We start from the raw sequence: 15,577 nt of genomic DNA on the forward strand, positions 1-15,577 counted from the left end.
CATCACGTCCAGGGTGACAAAGATGTTGCAATACAGCCTGCTGAAGAGCCAGGCCCCACCGACCACCTGCAGCAGTCAAACACACATGTAACACACGACGTGAAGTGCACGCAACACACACACGTAACCCATTCCAACAAAGTGGATTGGTATGTGGTATGTACTCAGTACATATTTGGGGGGAAAGATCTGTCACATACATGGTCAAATGATGCCCCCAAAGTGCCCCTTATGAGAAAGGAACATTACACTCTTACAGTCTGACCCACCTCCAGCCCCCTCCCCTCTCCCCCCCTCCCCTCTCCCCCCCTCTCCTCCCCTCCCCTCTCCCCTCCTCTCCTCTCCTCCCCTCTCCTCCCCTCTCCCCCCCCTCTCCTCCCCTCCCCTCCCCTCTCCCCCCTCTCCTCTCCTCCCCTCCCCTCTCCCCCCCCTCTCCTCCCCTCCCCTCCCCTCTCCTCCCCTCTCCCCCCCTCTCTTCCCCTCCCCTCCCCTCTCCCCCCCCTCCCCTCCCCTCCCCCCCTCCCTCACAGACAGACCACCACTATGGCCATATAATGTTGGTGGTAATAACTGTCTGACAAGACAAATGTCCCATGATCTCCTTCCCCTGACAACTGGATCTCCCACGCATGCACACAGACTCATCCATGCGCACACATGCATGCACATTAACACACACATATAAATGCACATGCATGCACACAGGCACACACACACACCTCACCTTCCCTAGAGGGACTCAAATCTGACACGCACACAATGCCAGACATATGTACGTGTGCCTTTGAGCCATCTACACTGTTCACATTCCTTTACAGAAACACATGATATGTGACACAAGCCCATTTCAGTGTGTCTGTGTATGTGTGTGTGTGTGTGTGTGTGTGTGTTACTTGGCATTTAGAGCCAGGTAAATATATTGTAGATGTCCTTAAGATAATACACATTAACTTAAAATATGACGTCAAGGTACATTGCATATCAGTGAATATCCTCAACACTAATTATAATTAATTAGATCCTGGATCGTGATTTTCTCAGACACAAGATCTGAATCAGTGTAGCAGGGTAAAGAGAACCACTGTCTAAGACACAGGCTTGCTCCTTCATTATTCTGACTGATTAATCACTAACAATTCTTCAATGCAAATTAACTCATTAGTTGTTAATAAGAAATATGTCAACTCCAATTATTTATATGCACATGAACAGTGAAAATACCTCATTATCATTAAAATGATTAGCTGTAGGTGTGGTCACCCAAGGAAGGAAGCTTCATACAACACCAACGCAACGCTTGCTGTCAGTCTAACCCGATGTACACGCACTCTTTGTGTGCTCACCTACCCAACACCCCCCTCACCTCCCCAACACCCCCCTCACCTACCCAACACCCCCCTCACCTCCCCAACACCCCCCTCACCTACCCAACACCCCCCTCACCTCCCCAACACCCCCCTCACCTGCCCCCCTCCCCAACACCCCCCTCGCCTCCCCAACACCCCCCCCCCCTCCCCAACACCCCCCTCACCTCCAGGTAGACGGCCCAGGGCATGACCAGCGAGGCCACCAGCAGGTCAGCCACGGCCAAGCTCACCACCAGGTAGTTGGTGGTGGTCTGGAGGGAGCGCTCCCGCAGCACGGCCAGGCACACCAGCACGTTCCCAAACACGATGGCCAGGATGAGCAGCGAGTACAGCATGGCATAGTAGTTCAGCTCGGCCTCCTCCTCCCCCCCCGCCCCCGCCGCGCTGCCGTTCCCCTGCTCCTCCGACAGGAAGTCCGACTCATTCCAGAACCGCTCTGCGCCACTAAACATCGCCATGGAGATGTCCCGGTGACATGGGAGACGGGCTCGATGATGGATCTGAGAGGAGAGGACACCGGAGGAGATGCAAGGAGAAGAAGGAGAAGAGACGAGAAAACAAGATTTCTTCGAGGTGAGAGGAAGGAACGGGTGGAACGAGAAGAAAGGAGAGGTGGAGAGCTGAGGCTAATGTTCCTCACATCACGTCCTGTCCCCATGACATCACGTCCTGTCCCCATGACATCACGTCCTGTCCCCATGACGAACCCCACATACATAAGGCCCCCTCTTCAGTACACCCTATAGCTCTCACAATATGAAAGCCCATCCGTCAGATGTGATGGCATCTCATTCATAATCAGGCCATGGCCATCGCATCAGACACCGAGCTGAGTGGCAGAAAGGGAGGCGGATAATCACATTCAGGTTTCAGTCAATTTTTTTCCAACAAAAGAACTAGAGTCGTAGCCATGCATAGCTTTAGATTTGAAATGTTTTCCAGACATTATTGCCATAGACTGTCGGTCAAACGTGATCACGTCATTTTGGCTCACTGCAATGTTGATACTTAACAATATGATTAGCTGAGCGTACGTGGAATCTGTCTTGTCTTTTTGCTATGGTTTTCTTTTTGGAGGATGATCTTTCCCGTCACACCCTATTATATGCACTTACTGTAAATGGTTCCGATGAGAGCCTTTGAGAAATGACTTAAAAGCTAATTGTAAATGCAATGCACAAATTGCTTACTTCCCTTGACCAGTTACTGTAAGCCTCCACCAAAGCCATTTCACAATGGCTGACACTCTTAACAGGCATCTCTTTCCATCCCTTTTCACTTTTTGATCGAACATGACTTGCATTTTAAAATAGCTTTTGTTTGCTGGCCTTTTAGAATCAAATCTCTCTTTCTCTCCACATACATCTCCCTTGGTCCATGTCTACGTTCCCTCTTCTCCATCGGCGTATCTAGGGTGGGCTGGAGCCCCCCCAAAAGTTTCATTAGCCCCCCCATGGAGCCTCCTCCCTGGCATGGAGGAGGTGAGGGGGAGGGATGGAGGAGGTGAGCGGGGCACTTGGAGGGATGAGGCTGGACGGGAATGGGAGTCATCAGGAGCATGTTGGCTGGGAGGCAGAGAGCACGTTTTCAGATTGGGACCCAGCCTGCGGCTTTTTTTCCCCCATTTCTGTGAGCACGACTCAGAGCGGCTCCCCTCTCGTCTACTGATGTTGTTGTTCTGCGAAGCTGCTTGTCCCCTTGCCATGTTGACCTTGCAACACCCGGACCCACTCCTGGTTCCAACCGTCTCTCTAATGTGTACAGCTAACCCCTCTGTTTCCTGGCTCTGCGCTTTCCTCCTCTCTGCTCAGCTATGCTGTTCTGTAACAGAACCATGCATTGTGTGTGTGTGGTGGTGGTGGGGGGGGGGGGGGGGGGGGGGTGACCGTGTGACTGTAGACTGACTGTACTCGTGGCATACTTGCTGCCCTGTTATGATAACCAGCAGTGTCAATGGGAGTGCAGCATGGGGCTCTGGTCAAGGAGAAATAAAACTATTAAAGGGTGTCTGTGCGTGTGTGCGCTCGCTCTGTTTCAGCGCACGCAGACAGCTTGGCAGTGCAGAGGAGACGTGCACCCTTAACTGCGCGTGAATCTGTTGCTGGATGCAATTACGTTTAGATTTGTTGGTTTTAGCTTAGGAAACGTGTGTTGTTTGTGTGAAGATGTGTCGTCTCAGAGTCATCTCTCTATGTGTCTCTCCACACATACCTACGTGCTTGGGAACAGCGCCGTGCTTGTTTGTCCCTTTAATGGCTCCGGTTGTTTTGAAGGTGCCAACATAAAGCAAACACCCACCTCCCACAAACAACCTACACGGTACACACAGAACAGGGCTCCTAACACAGACCTGGGCTGAAGCAGCGCCAAGTAACGCATCAATGTGCATATACATTGCAACCGCTAAACACAATAGATGACCAAAAACGAACATATCGGAAGTTAACATTTAACAGACTGTTAAATCATCCTAAGTAAACTAGATGATACGAGCTAAATAACCAAAATAATCTTTAATACGTGCAGTTATTGTTGATGTTCCATCTGAAAAAATATGCTTCCAGTCAAAGTGTCTCAATTTACAACCTTACTTAATCAAACCTTCAACAAGAAATTCTGTCAAATACATAATATTGCGAACGGAGCTCGTGAGATTGGGGTCAGTCCTTGATACCTTAACCACAATTACGCGTGACAAATGACATTAGTCATTCCATGATTATTGTCAGAAATTGCTGAAGGATATCGATGAGTAATGTACATATTGTAATAAATGTAAAAGACAAGGTCATATAATTAATCAATTAATAATTGGAATAGAAGATAAGGAAAGTATACCTTTTAGACTCTCACAAAGGAGAACACAATAGATGCCATGGTGTGATCCATCCGTTGAAAGATAAAAGTTGACCGGTCTGTTTGTATCCTCTCCAACTGTACCGAGAGCGAAGGGGCGCCCATCTCCGTGCAGACAGCCAGAGCTCCGAGTCTGAGACTCATAAATCCTCAATAAAATATATGTTAACCATCTCCGATCTCTTCACCTTGAGTTAATTCAATTTAAGACATGATACGGCTCACTTTCTCTTTACTAGTCTTGTTGCGCGTAAAACAGAGGCGCGCGCACGGGATGTCAGGAAGGAACAGTTACTTTGTTTGAGCTGTCTAGCAAACCTCAATGAAAGCGCAGACTACCCCAAGAGTTCACTATTAAGCGGTGGCTAGCAGGGTGGTTTTGAAAATGACTGATTTACCAACTACTCGTTCTGTATTGTGAGCTTGGAGAAGGAAGAAGAAGCCAATTCGTCCATTGAAATACGAAGATCCCAAGAATTTGGCATGCCTCCTTCAACCCTAACCAACCAAGTTTGGGTTAAAAGATGCTATGACATCATACAATTTATATTTCATACAGGGCCATGCAAATACAATATTTACATTGATTTTATTTGAAAAATAATATAGCTTATCTTAAAGGGTCATACGGCTTCGTGCCAGTCAGTAAAATTGATGTAACATCCCGGGACATTCGCAAACGCAACATTTCAGTGACGTACATATTTTGCGTGTTAATTCAGATTGAATCGTTATAAAGCCTGATGTAGGCTTTTCAGATATCACACATGCATCGCGGAAACCTCAGCGGAAAGAATCCCTAAAAATAGCAACAGAATATTCAGAATTCAGCCACCTCATTTGTTCTCAGAACAAAAAGCTAATACCTTAGATACCAGGAAACGTTTGGGCGTTGAAGACGTTTTTTCCTATTATCCAATGTTGAAGAAATATGTCATCTTTGGAAATCACAGGCATTATAAGGCCTACAGAGTAGCTGAAACCTGATAAACTAACATCTGCACATGTGAAGGGAGTCAGGTGGCTGAGCGGTTAGGGAATCGGGCTAGTAATCTGAAGGTTGCCAGTTCGATTCCCGGCCGTGCGAAATGACGTTGTGTCCTTGGGCAAGGCACTTCACCTTACTTGCCTCGGGGTAATTTCCCTGTACTTACTGTAAGTCGCTCTGGATAAGAGCGTCTGCTAAATGACTAAATGTAAATGTAAGACAATGTGGAAGACAAGTTGTGATTGAGTTATTGTCAGGTATTTTATCTTTCATAAAGACTCACCCTAAACTCCAAATCTTAAAATAAATCTTCATACGCAGGGTTGCAAGGGGGAGGAGATGAATCTGGTTCATATAGCTGCAGCTGATTAATTCATCGAGATCTTCATTCCTTTGACAACCGGCACGCCTGCATGCATTCACATCTTTTACAGTATGTCAAGTTGATCTTATAACTAATGTACACTTGTCATCGCGTCCTTGAGGTTTACAGCATATTTGACCTGAACCATCATTGAGGAAAAAACATCAATTTAATCTCATGTATAGCAGAAAGGTGCCTGACTCTCTTCGTTCAGGGATGGATGGATTAATTATACATATTGACTATATGGCACCAAATTTAATGTGATATGTGGTGACAATATTCTGAACGTCTGCCAATGTGATCGAGGATACAAATAATAAAAGTAAAAATTCAGCTCAGTTCACTCATGCTGTTGTGCTGCGTGCACTGAGCTCAACATTTTAATCCCATGTCTAATTTACATACATTTAAGTCATGTGCATATTAAAAGTGTATTCCATACGCTAGACACCATCTGTTCTATACATTCCACTACATGCAAATTCGCAATGCTTCAATCCCCGATGAATGTAAGCGATTGGCACCATCTAATTAGTTTTTGAAGTTCTTTGTCGCACTCTTGCGTGATTTATTATGCCGGTCCAGAGCTGCGTATTAGTGCTGAATGAGTGGGATGAAAGAGAGAGGATGAAACAGAACTGAGAACTAAAGTTATGACTATTTTGGTATAAACGGTTTCTGTAAAAGAATGAAACACCAATTCAAAAGCAAACCACCCATCACCTTGAATCACTCAAGATATAACCTGAACACGCTCTGGAGTGCAGTGGACCTCATATGTGTCATGTTACACTGCCAACTACTGTAGCAGCAACTCTAAACCCTGAGGGGATAGTGAAATATTACCTGAACATGTTTTTTTTCTGTCTAGCCACTTGACTCCCCACTACACCTCCAGCATCCCTGTAAGTCTACAAGCTTGTCCTTGAAATCAATCACACGCAGACACACCGAAAACCTTAACCTCCTGTAGTCTCTGTTCTTAAACAGTATAAAGAAGGCAGCCATATTTTTATGGACAGTAGCACCTGTCTAAATTGGCCCAGTTACTGACAATGGAGGGCAGCCACATAAAATGTAATGGAGAGAGGAATGGGGGAGAGACGGTTGGGGGAGAGAGGTGAGAGAGCAACCTTCCTCCTCAGTGAGAGATACTGAGACCTTGAGCTGACTGTGTGCTTGACAACTGTTTGCAGAGCCGTCACAAGATAAATAGCTGACCAAAGTAATGCAGGTTTGACCATCATCAATGACCATGCATACTGGCCCTTTAATAACAGTAGTTTTTAGGTGGGAACACGCTTTACCATGAGGTCTATCTGGGTAGTGTAACACACTGCTGCCATCTATTGGCCCAAAGTTGAAATGACAGAAAGAGCCTTGAATTACCACAACATGGACTTCAATCCATCCGTGTGTATTCACACAGACACGTTCCAATGTTCCAAAAACAAACAAGAAAGACACTAAAGGACCCTCATTCAGTCCAGGATCGTACATTTTTCTACTTAATTTTTTTTTAAAGATCCGTATGTTTATTGTATGCACCTTCCTGCCACAGTAAATTCCGTGCTTGTGTAAACTTACATGGTGAATTAACCAAATTCTGATTTTCTCAGTAACTTCAGATTGTCAGAACACAGAGTAGACTAATATTACAAATATTTCATATCTTGAGTTAGGGTCAAACCTATCGTGCAAGTCAGGTTTAATGGGATCTTAAACCACTCGATTGTCATTCAACTCTTTCAGTACCAAGCAAACACTTTTGGTCATTGGGTTCAGTCACTGGAGATTGTGACACACAGTATCCTTTTATACAGAATAAAAGGGTACATCTTTAATTTCTCTGACAACGTAGTAGTCTCCTAGTGGTAAAATACGCTGATGTATGTAGCCAGCCTGTTCTCAGAGCAGGTGGTTTTTGAAGGGAGTGGACACTCCATACTCCTTTTCACACACGCACACACCTATCTACACGTATGGAACACACGTGTACAAAGGGTCTCTTATCTTCTGTAAACTAAAGCAGACTAACCCAAGGGTTGTGCTGCCGGTAATCAGAACAGCTTGCAGCATAAAAAACGATCATGAACTTCCTTCATTGTCCCATCTTCCTTTTCTCCTGTACATCTCAGTGAAAGGTTAAGTGATTGCCTGTTTTGGTTTCCTGGGACAAGCGGGGATCCAGTTGGCTGCACCAGCACTGGAGACAGAACCAGCAGGGTGCTGCTGTCCTGACAGACGGGCCTGTGTCATCCGACCAGCTCTGCCTCATTTCAGTTGTTGCCCATGACGATCAGGACACTGTGTTACCGTGTTGATGCATAATTACCAATGTAAAGGAAAGAGCCATCATCGTGTTTATTTTCTAACAAACATCCCCCAAAAAAGTTCCACCGAACTCCCAGGTCAGGGAAACATATAAAAGCAGCATCATTCTCTCCCAGCATTTAATCTTTTCGTCTTCTGTCGTTATTCCTTATTCAGCAAAAATGAATAAGGCTGGAGGACTATCAGATCAGAAACCTGCTACGCCTGATATCCAAAAGATTTGTGATAAGGTAAGTTAACAATTTACTTTCATCCAGGGCCCATGCCTTTAATGATATCCATTAGTTTGATTTTGAGTTTCAAATTTAATGATCAAAAATCAACCCTCATTCACATGCAGAGCCATACATTTTCTCAGTAACTTCAGAACACAGAGGACAGTAATATTACAAATATTTCATATCTTCAGGTCAAACCTATTGCGCAAATCAGGTTTAATGGTATCCTAAACCACTCGATTGCATTCAACTCTTTCAGTACCAAGCAAACACGTTTGGTCAAAATCAGTAAGCAGTTATAAACGTAACTCAAAGATATATCAGAGGAAGTATTAACTGATCTTGCAGTATCTGTTACAGGAACAAAACAAACCTCCCTGAAAAGACCGGTTGGATATATGTGCCTCATTTGTCCTCTCGTTCCACCCACTCGCTGTAGCCCCCTTTATAATGTCTTGCTCTAAAAGAGAAAAGACATTGAAAGCCAAAACTGTTAAGTGAAATACAGGCCAACAAGCAGGGATGTCACAGATATGGATGTAGCAGTGGTGTTTACCTAGTGAAGCCCAGATTATAGGCAATGTCCAAGGCTTTACCACTCCTGTTACATTACATGTAAACAGAGTAATGACAATACGTTCAGCATGTCGGTTGATGTGTTTAATAAGGATAGCTGAGATCTCGTACAGCTTGTAGACTGTCTATCATTGCATGACGATAATCTCTTTAGGTCATTATAGCAGATCACAAGAAACCATCGTGCTATATTTCTGGAAACGTGCAGCCTAAATTGGTGTAGTTTCCGTGACTAGACTAGTTCCAAGAGCCACGTCAGTCAGTCTCACAGATTCATTCAAATCATGCACACAGAAACAGCAAGTGTTATTCACATAGTTAATGTAGTCCCCTAGCTAGTTCCATTTTACTTTTCAAACTTCTTTCCTTCATGAACCAACCATGTTTTCACATTCTATTCATGTAGCAGATACTTTTAGCAAAGGTGATGTGCAAATAATGCATAGATTATAAGCCAATAGTGCATATGCAATATGGATTGGTACTCACTCAAATGCGCAGCTCCTTATTCCTGTATCTATATCTGTGCTTACCAGGAGGTGCTGAAAGTGATGCGCACCATCGATGACAGGATTGTCCATGCCCTCAACACCACAGTGCCCACAGTGTCCTTCTCGGGCAAGGTCGACGCCACACAGACATGCAAACAACTCTATGAGTCTGTGAGTGTAATTACCCTGCTCTTCACAAGCATGTGCAGTGTTTGTTAGTTCAAGGTGTATTACATTTTCTGAAGCTCAACATTTTTAGATCACCGTTCGTCCTCTTGGTTTCTTTTGGCACTCTGTAACCTTGTTCCTGTATGTTGGGAGGGAGGAGGAGTCAGGTGGCTGAGCGGTTAGGGAATCGGTCTAGTAATCAGAAGGTTGCCGGTTCGATTCCCCGCAAGGCAAATGATGTTGTGTCCTTGGGCAAAGCACTTCACCCTACTTGCCTCGGGGAGAATGTCCCTGTACTTACTGTAAGTCGCTCTGGATAAGAGCATCTGCTAAATGACTAAATGTAAATGTAAAAAAAAAAAAATGGTGTCGTCTGTCTGGTAGATGATGAAGGGCCATTTGAGCCGAGACATAGCCATCAAGAGCTGTATAGCCCAGACCTCAGAGGTGGTGGGGCAACTACGAGAGGAGAGAGGAAGGGACCGTGACAACCTCACCCTCGTCAAACAACTCAGGAAGGAGCAGACTAAGGTAAGGCGAGTTTCGTCAACCGCTAGAGTGCAGCAGAGGCATTTGTGACGGATCAGTATGAGTTCGACAAGTACGAGGTTGTGGCTGTGAGGCTTGTTTCTCATCACTGCAAGTGAATTTCTCATGCATATATGTTCTGTAAATCTATGCTCGCTCATATGTGAACACATACTCAGATGAATCACTTGCACATGCGTTTGAGAAAGCTCACTGGAAAAGCTGGCATACATATTGTTGAAGACTTTTAGATTGTAACTGAATCTGCTGCATATGATTTAAAAACCTGGTTAAAAGGTTTGATTGACGTTTTCCATTACATGTATCTGTGTTCTTACATGTAGATGTGTGTGCATTTCTCACGTATAGATGTAAATCATTTCAGTTATACATGAAAGATAAACTTTCAGTAGCTTACGGAAGCCATTCTCAGTTAGACTGGAAAGCTGAAGCAAAGAGCACACCTTGAGCGAATGATTACGGCAGATGGAGAAGAAAAGACAGTATATTCTATGTGTATGCATGAAGGTTTATCAAGTTAAATAAGTAAAACATGCATGTAAGTCCTACTCGAAGACAAAGCTTTAACCGACTTTTCTTCCTCTCTCCTCTAGTTAAAACTGATGCAATCAGAGCTGAATGTTGAAGAGGTCGTCAATGATAGAAGTCTGAAGGTGAGAGGGCATTTCTGTTTGACTTTTCTCTGCAGGGTCTTGTTCGATTTGGCCTGCATTCCTGTCAGTAAATCTCATCGTTTTTGTACGCATAGACATATTCTAACTCCTAGTAGTGAAAGAGGTTAAGGAACTGGCATCTGCTCATGACTAGCTCAGCCTAGATCTGGTGGTTTTCAAAAGAAAAGGGAGGTCACCACATTCCATACTCCTTTTCTCAAACACACACACAAATTCTATATTTAACATGATCTCTTCCCCAAGAGCACACATGCACACAATGGTCTTTTATTTCCATCCTTTAACATGTTTGAACGTATAGACGTGTTCCATCTCCTAGTGGTGAAAGAAGAGAGAAGACAGTCTCTCATCAGCTGTTGTACAGTATGTAGCCAGCCTGTTCTCGGAGCAGGTGGTTTTTGAAGGGAGTGGACACTCCATACTCCTTTTCACACACGCACACACCTATCTACACGTATGGAACACACGTGTACAAAGGTTCTCTTATCTTCTGTAAACTAAAGCAGACTAACCCAAGGGTTGTGCTGCCGGTAATCAGAACAGCTTGCAGCATAAAAAACGATCATGAACTTCCTTCATTGTCCCATCTTCCTTTTCTCCTGTACATCTCAGGTGTTCAGTGAAAGGTGCCGAATCCACTACACTCCTCCGAAGGTTAAGTGATTGCCTATTTTGGTTTCCTGGGACAAGGCGCAGATCCAGTTGGCTGCACTAGGACTGGAGACAGAACCAGCAGGGTGCTGCTGTCCTGACAGACGGGCCTGTGTCATCCGACCAGCTCTGCCTCATTTCAGTTGTTGCCCATGACGATCAGGACACTGTGTTACCGTGTTGATGCATAATTACCAATGTAAAGGAAAGAGCCATCATCGTGTTTATTTTCTAACAAACATCCCCCCAAAAAGATTTGTGCATTAATTGTTATCCAATGGTCTTCATGGGGTAAAATATGAGGATGGCTTTTTGAGCCAGATTAAGTTGAACAGTGTTTGTTTGACCCCATGACCAACATCCATACTATGACTAAAAAGGTGATCAATTCCTCACCGCAAAGGACTTGTCAACATAATCTGACTGAATCACTGTCTCCAATGTGTCTTGAATATGTGGGTACTGTATCCTAATCCTTGAACAGTGGTCTGGTCATGCCAGATCCTTTAGTAATGTGTGTGATTGCGGTTCTCTCAGGTTTACATTGCTAAACACACACACAACAGGTTCTCACTGGTTGTAGTCATAGAAGGGAGAAGGGCGTGACGTGAAAGAATCTGATGTTCACCAGCCACGATGAGTAATCGTCAGCTGCTTATGAGTGTGCAGCTCAACATATCTTAAAACTTGTGGTTTTTGAAAAGGAGAAGTGACCGCATTCTATTCCTTCATCCAAAACACAGATTTTAAAGTAATGTTCTTTAATTTCTTTTATTGGCTGTGTTACAAAAAAATTGTGTCATCCAATCAAACTGCTAATATGATTACACACACAATCATGTTTGAATATGAAGCATAAACCTTTTTTTAATATACATTTCTGCATAGACAAATTAGGATGAAAACATGATCACTGATATAATATTGTAACAAATCATACTAATCAGACTGAAACAACCAGGCACTGGAGAGGATCAGGTCTACTTGAAGACGTAGATCACTTTTAATCAGAAAAACTCAATGGGAGCATGGTGGTATATGTTCTCCTGCAGGCTCATCAGTTCCAGTCGTCCTCCATTGCAAGGACGAAAGTAAATTGTTAACTTACCTTATCACAAATCTTTTGGATTTCAGGTGTAGCAGGTTCCTATAAATAATGGTATGTCCCAGATTGAGGGTCATGTGGTCGCTACCGAAACCGAACTCCCAGGTCAGGGAAACATATAAAAGCAGCATCATTCTCTCCCAGCATTTAATCTTTTCGTCTTCTGTCGTTATTCCTTATTCAGCAAAAATGAATAAGGCTGGAGGACTATCAGATCAGAAACCTGCTACGCCTGATATCCAAAAGATTTGTGATAAGGTAAGTTAACAATTTACTTTCATCCAGGGCCCATGCCTTTAATGATATCCATTAGTTTGATTTTGAGTTTCAAATTTAATGATCAAAAATCAACCCTCATTCACATGCAGAGCCATACATTTTCTCAGTAACTTCAGAACACAGAGGACAGTAATATTACAAATATTTCATATCTTCAGGTCAAACCTATTGCGCAAATCAGGTTTAATGGTATCCTAAACCACTCGATTGCATTCAACTCTTTCAGTACCAAGCAAACACGTTTGGTCAAAATCAGTAAGCAGTTATAAACGTAACTCAAAGATATATCAGAGGAAGTATTAACTGATCTTGCAGTATCTGTTACAGGAACAAAACAAACCTCCCTGAAAAGACCGGTTGGATATATGTGCCTCATTTGTCCTCTCGTTCCACCCACTCGCTGTAGCCCCCTTTATAATGTCTTGCTCTAAAAGAGAAAAGACATTGAAAGCCAAAACTGTTAAGTGAAATACAGGCCAACAAGCAGGGATGTCACAGATATGGATGTAGCAGTGGTGTTTACCTAGTGAAGCCCAGATTATAGGCAATGTCCAAGGCTTTACCACTCCTGTTTCCACTCTTGCAGTGAAAAACGATATTGTCAGCGTCTTTCAGTGGAGCAGGTACCTCAAAGGTCTGCTTAAAGTGCTCAGGGGACAGCTTGAGAGATTCCTCCAGGTCACCCACTGAAACATGCATAAAAAACATGACATATATACACACACAATAACACAGAGATACACACACACACACCCCACTGATGCATATCACACACGCGCACACACACACACACACACCTACATGGTATGTTCACAGAGTCAGGAATTCGTCCGGCGAGATATTCATCGGGATTGCGGACATCAAACAACTGAATGTTGCGTCTGGACAGCATATTCTTCAACTGCTCATAGGACACAACAGAGTCTGAAACCACAATATTACATTATGTATTATATTATTATTACAAAATTAACTATCATTGCATCACAACAGCTACATGTCAAATCATTGCACAGCCTACACTCACCATCCATCGCTGAAACAAGTTTATCCTGTCATGTAAAACACAATTCGCCATTGAATTCTAAAAAGCCTGGGCCTTTTATACAGTGTAACAGTTGAGAGGCTTCTAGTCACACAGGTGGTTGGCCTATCGACCTGTTCCCAATACCATCCATTGTTGAACGGTTACAAAGCAGGCTACAAATATACACATAGGCTCCTTACTAGAAGAGGCAGTCAAAACCCTCATAACTGGGTCTGCAGTATTTGAAGCTAGAGCGTAGCCTAGCCAACAAAATACAAGGTAGGCTACTAGCCCAACAATCTAATCAACTTTACCGCTGTCGGTCAAGGGTTTGCCAGACTTTGATGTCGACGTTCTAAAGCTCAGCCAGTGACCACACGAGCTGAGTGACAGACGGCTGGCAGTGTCGGCTGCTATAATTACTGTTCTCCGTGATAACAGGTAAGACAACATGTTAACTGGCTTGATAACAAACTACAATGTAGGCTATTGAAGGGCTACTTTTATATTCTGCCCTCTATTGGCAGTGCTGGAATAGGTCATACTGAGGCGATAAATCTTTGTCATTCAAATACGTATTTCAATTTTAACATACATTCTGAAGTCCTGTCACAAGCACACAACTAAGCAATTTTTGTGTTTTCCTTTTTTTCGAAATGTTTTTGGAAAGCATTTTGTTACCGATTAAACCACGTGAAATACAGTGGGGGAGTCCATTTGGTTAAATCTAGTTCTATATTTCCTCAGAATTTTTAAATAAACCATCCAGCTAGGACTATGAAACATGTCCCATGATATTAAATAACATTTGCAGGAAACATTTACATTTTTGGGGGTAAATGTTAACTGTAGGCTATGCTATGTTCCAAATTCAAAATAATGGTATGTCCCAGAACGAGGGTCATGTGATCGTTACCCAAACGGAAGTCCCAGGTCAGGATAACAAATAAAAGCAGCATCTTTCTCTCTCAGCATTACATTTTTTTTCGTCTTCTGTCGTTACTCCTTATTCAGCAAAAATGATGTGTGGAGGAACATCAGATGCGCAAACAGCTACGGATGAAGTCCAAAAAATTTGTGATGAGGTAACTTTACAATTTACTTTCATCTAGGGCCCGTGCCTTTAATGATATCCATTAGTTCCCTGAATCTTCTTTGAATAGATCGCCTAGTATCTCAGCCTTTTATTATTACTGCACAGATTGCTATGGGCCCAATATCAAAAATCTCTGAACTATATTTTACGCACAGATGAAGCCGCATGCAGAGAAGAAAGCCGGAAAGAGTTTTGACACCTTCACAGCGAAATCGTTCAAGACGCAGGTTGTGGCCGGTACAAACTACTTTATTAAGGTAAGGAGAGGTGCAGTTTATGATCTGGATAGGATGCGTGTTGTTTCGTATTTGACGTAGTTTACCTCCTCATATGAATCGTTTTTGGTTCTAGGTCCATGTTGGGGGAGATGACCATGTTCACCTGCGGGTGTACAAGACGCTTCCTCATACAGGAGGAACACTGGATCTGACAGACCTGCAGGATTCCAAATCCCACCATGATCCCATTGAGTATTTCTGATTAAAAGTGATCTACGTCTTCAAGTAGACCTGATCCCCTCCAGTGCCTGGTTGTTTCAGTCTGATTTGTTACAATATTATATCAGTGATCATGTTTTCATCCTAATTTGTCTATGCAGAAATGTATATTAAAAAAAGGTTTCTGCTTCATATTCAAACATGATTGTGTGTGTAATCATATTAGCAGTTTGATTGGATGACACAATTATTTTGTAACACAGCCAGTAAAAGAAATTAAAGAACATTACTTTAAAATCTGTGTTTTGGATGAAGGAATGGAATGCGGTCACTTCTCCTTTTCAAAAATCACAAGTTCTAAGATATGTTGAGCTGCACACTCATAAGCAGCTGA

General features: G+C 43.4%; 4 protein-coding genes and 1 long non-coding RNA gene across 6 annotated transcripts in view; 2 read left to right on the forward strand and 3 right to left on the reverse strand.

Annotated features, from left to right (window-relative positions):
* Positions 1-1,825, reverse strand: part of drd3 (dopamine receptor D3) — a 2,700-nt gene extending 875 nt beyond the window's left edge. Inside the window, exons 1-2 of the mRNA XM_067252250.1 lie at positions 1,532-1,825; positions 7-66 (exon numbers count right to left, since the gene is read on the reverse strand). Of these exons, the coding sequence (XP_067108351.1) occupies positions 7-66; positions 1,532-1,825 (354 nt within the window). The remainder of the gene's footprint in view (positions 1-6; positions 67-1,531) is intronic.
* Positions 1,826-8,197: 6,372 nt separating this feature from the next.
* LOC136957483 (uncharacterized) lies at positions 8,198-8,734 on the reverse strand. Its single transcript, XR_010878307.1, has 2 exons — positions 8,687-8,734; positions 8,198-8,590 (listed from the first exon to the last, which is right to left on the reverse strand). It is a non-coding gene; the product is annotated as an uncharacterized lncRNA (long non-coding RNA).
* Positions 8,735-8,927: 193 nt separating this feature from the next.
* LOC136957488 (protein MIX23-like) lies at positions 8,928-11,667 on the forward strand. Its single transcript, XM_067251443.1, has 4 exons — positions 8,928-9,368; positions 9,750-9,896; positions 10,508-10,567; positions 11,201-11,667. The coding sequence occupies exons 1-4, from the start codon at positions 9,180-9,182 to the stop codon at positions 11,249-11,251; spliced, it is 447 nt and encodes a 148-aa protein (XP_067107544.1). The 5' UTR covers positions 8,928-9,179; the 3' UTR covers positions 11,252-11,667.
* Positions 11,668-11,991: 324 nt separating this feature from the next.
* si:ch211-161h7.8 (thiosulfate sulfurtransferase/rhodanese-like domain-containing protein 3) lies at positions 11,992-14,208 on the reverse strand. 2 transcript variants are annotated; one of them, XM_067251441.1, is made up of 4 exons: positions 13,965-14,208; positions 13,425-13,547; positions 13,147-13,309; positions 11,992-13,050 (listed from the first exon to the last, which is right to left on the reverse strand). In XM_067251441.1, exons 1-4 carry the CDS (start codon positions 14,101-14,103, stop codon positions 12,996-12,998), a joined length of 480 nt encoding a protein of 159 aa, XP_067107542.1. In that variant the 5' UTR covers positions 14,104-14,208; the 3' UTR covers positions 11,992-12,995. The 2 variants fall into 2 exon arrangements, with proteins under 2 accessions (XP_067107542.1, XP_067107543.1); XM_067251442.1 differs by having other exon boundaries at positions 13,651-14,107.
* Positions 14,209-14,574: 366 nt separating this feature from the next.
* cst14a.2 (cystatin 14a, tandem duplicate 2) lies at positions 14,575-15,472 on the forward strand. The gene is made up of 3 exons (XM_067251447.1): positions 14,575-14,735; positions 14,902-15,003; positions 15,098-15,472. The coding sequence occupies exons 1-3, from the start codon at positions 14,670-14,672 to the stop codon at positions 15,224-15,226; spliced, it is 297 nt and encodes a 98-aa protein (XP_067107548.1). The 5' UTR covers positions 14,575-14,669; the 3' UTR covers positions 15,227-15,472.
* The last annotated feature ends 105 nt before the right edge of the window (positions 15,473-15,577 follow it).

This window comes from Osmerus mordax, chromosome 15, assembly GCF_038355195.1.
Source record: "Osmerus mordax isolate fOsmMor3 chromosome 15, fOsmMor3.pri, whole genome shotgun sequence".
In the NCBI taxonomy this organism is placed as follows: domain Eukaryota; kingdom Metazoa; phylum Chordata; class Actinopteri; order Osmeriformes; family Osmeridae; genus Osmerus; species Osmerus mordax.

What these genes read in the sequence shown, in the direction of transcription:
- si:ch211-161h7.8 (XM_067251441.1), bottom strand. Translation starts at nt 14,103, where the DNA reads ATGTTGTCTTACCTGTTATCACGGAGAACAGTAATTATAGCAGCCGAC. An exon ending in CAAACCCTTGACCGACAGCG is followed by an intron (nt 13,548 to 13,964) that starts GTAAAGTTGATT and finishes TTGTGGTTTCAG; the next exon opens with ACTCTGTTGTGTCCTATGAG. An exon ending in TGACTCTGTGAACATACCAT is followed by an intron (nt 13,310 to 13,424) that starts GTAGGTGTGTGT and finishes TGCATGTTTCAG; the next exon opens with TGGGTGACCTGGAGGAATCT.
- LOC136957488 (XM_067251443.1), top strand. Translation starts at nt 9,180, where the DNA reads ATGGATTGGTACTCACTCAAATGCGCAGCTCCTTATTCCTGTATCTAT. An exon ending in GCAAACAACTCTATGAGTCT is followed by an intron (nt 9,369 to 9,749) that starts GTGAGTGTAATT and finishes TCTGTCTGGTAG; the next exon opens with ATGATGAAGGGCCATTTGAG. An exon ending in TCAGGAAGGAGCAGACTAAG is followed by an intron (nt 9,897 to 10,507) that starts GTAAGGCGAGTT and finishes TCTCTCCTCTAG; the next exon opens with TTAAAACTGATGCAATCAGA.
- cst14a.2 (XM_067251447.1), top strand. Translation starts at nt 14,670, where the DNA reads ATGATGTGTGGAGGAACATCAGATGCGCAAACAGCTACGGATGAAGTC. An exon ending in TCCAAAAAATTTGTGATGAG is followed by an intron (nt 14,736 to 14,901) that starts GTAACTTTACAA and finishes TTTTACGCACAG; the next exon opens with ATGAAGCCGCATGCAGAGAA. An exon ending in GTACAAACTACTTTATTAAG is followed by an intron (nt 15,004 to 15,097) that starts GTAAGGAGAGGT and finishes TTTTGGTTCTAG; the next exon opens with GTCCATGTTGGGGGAGATGA.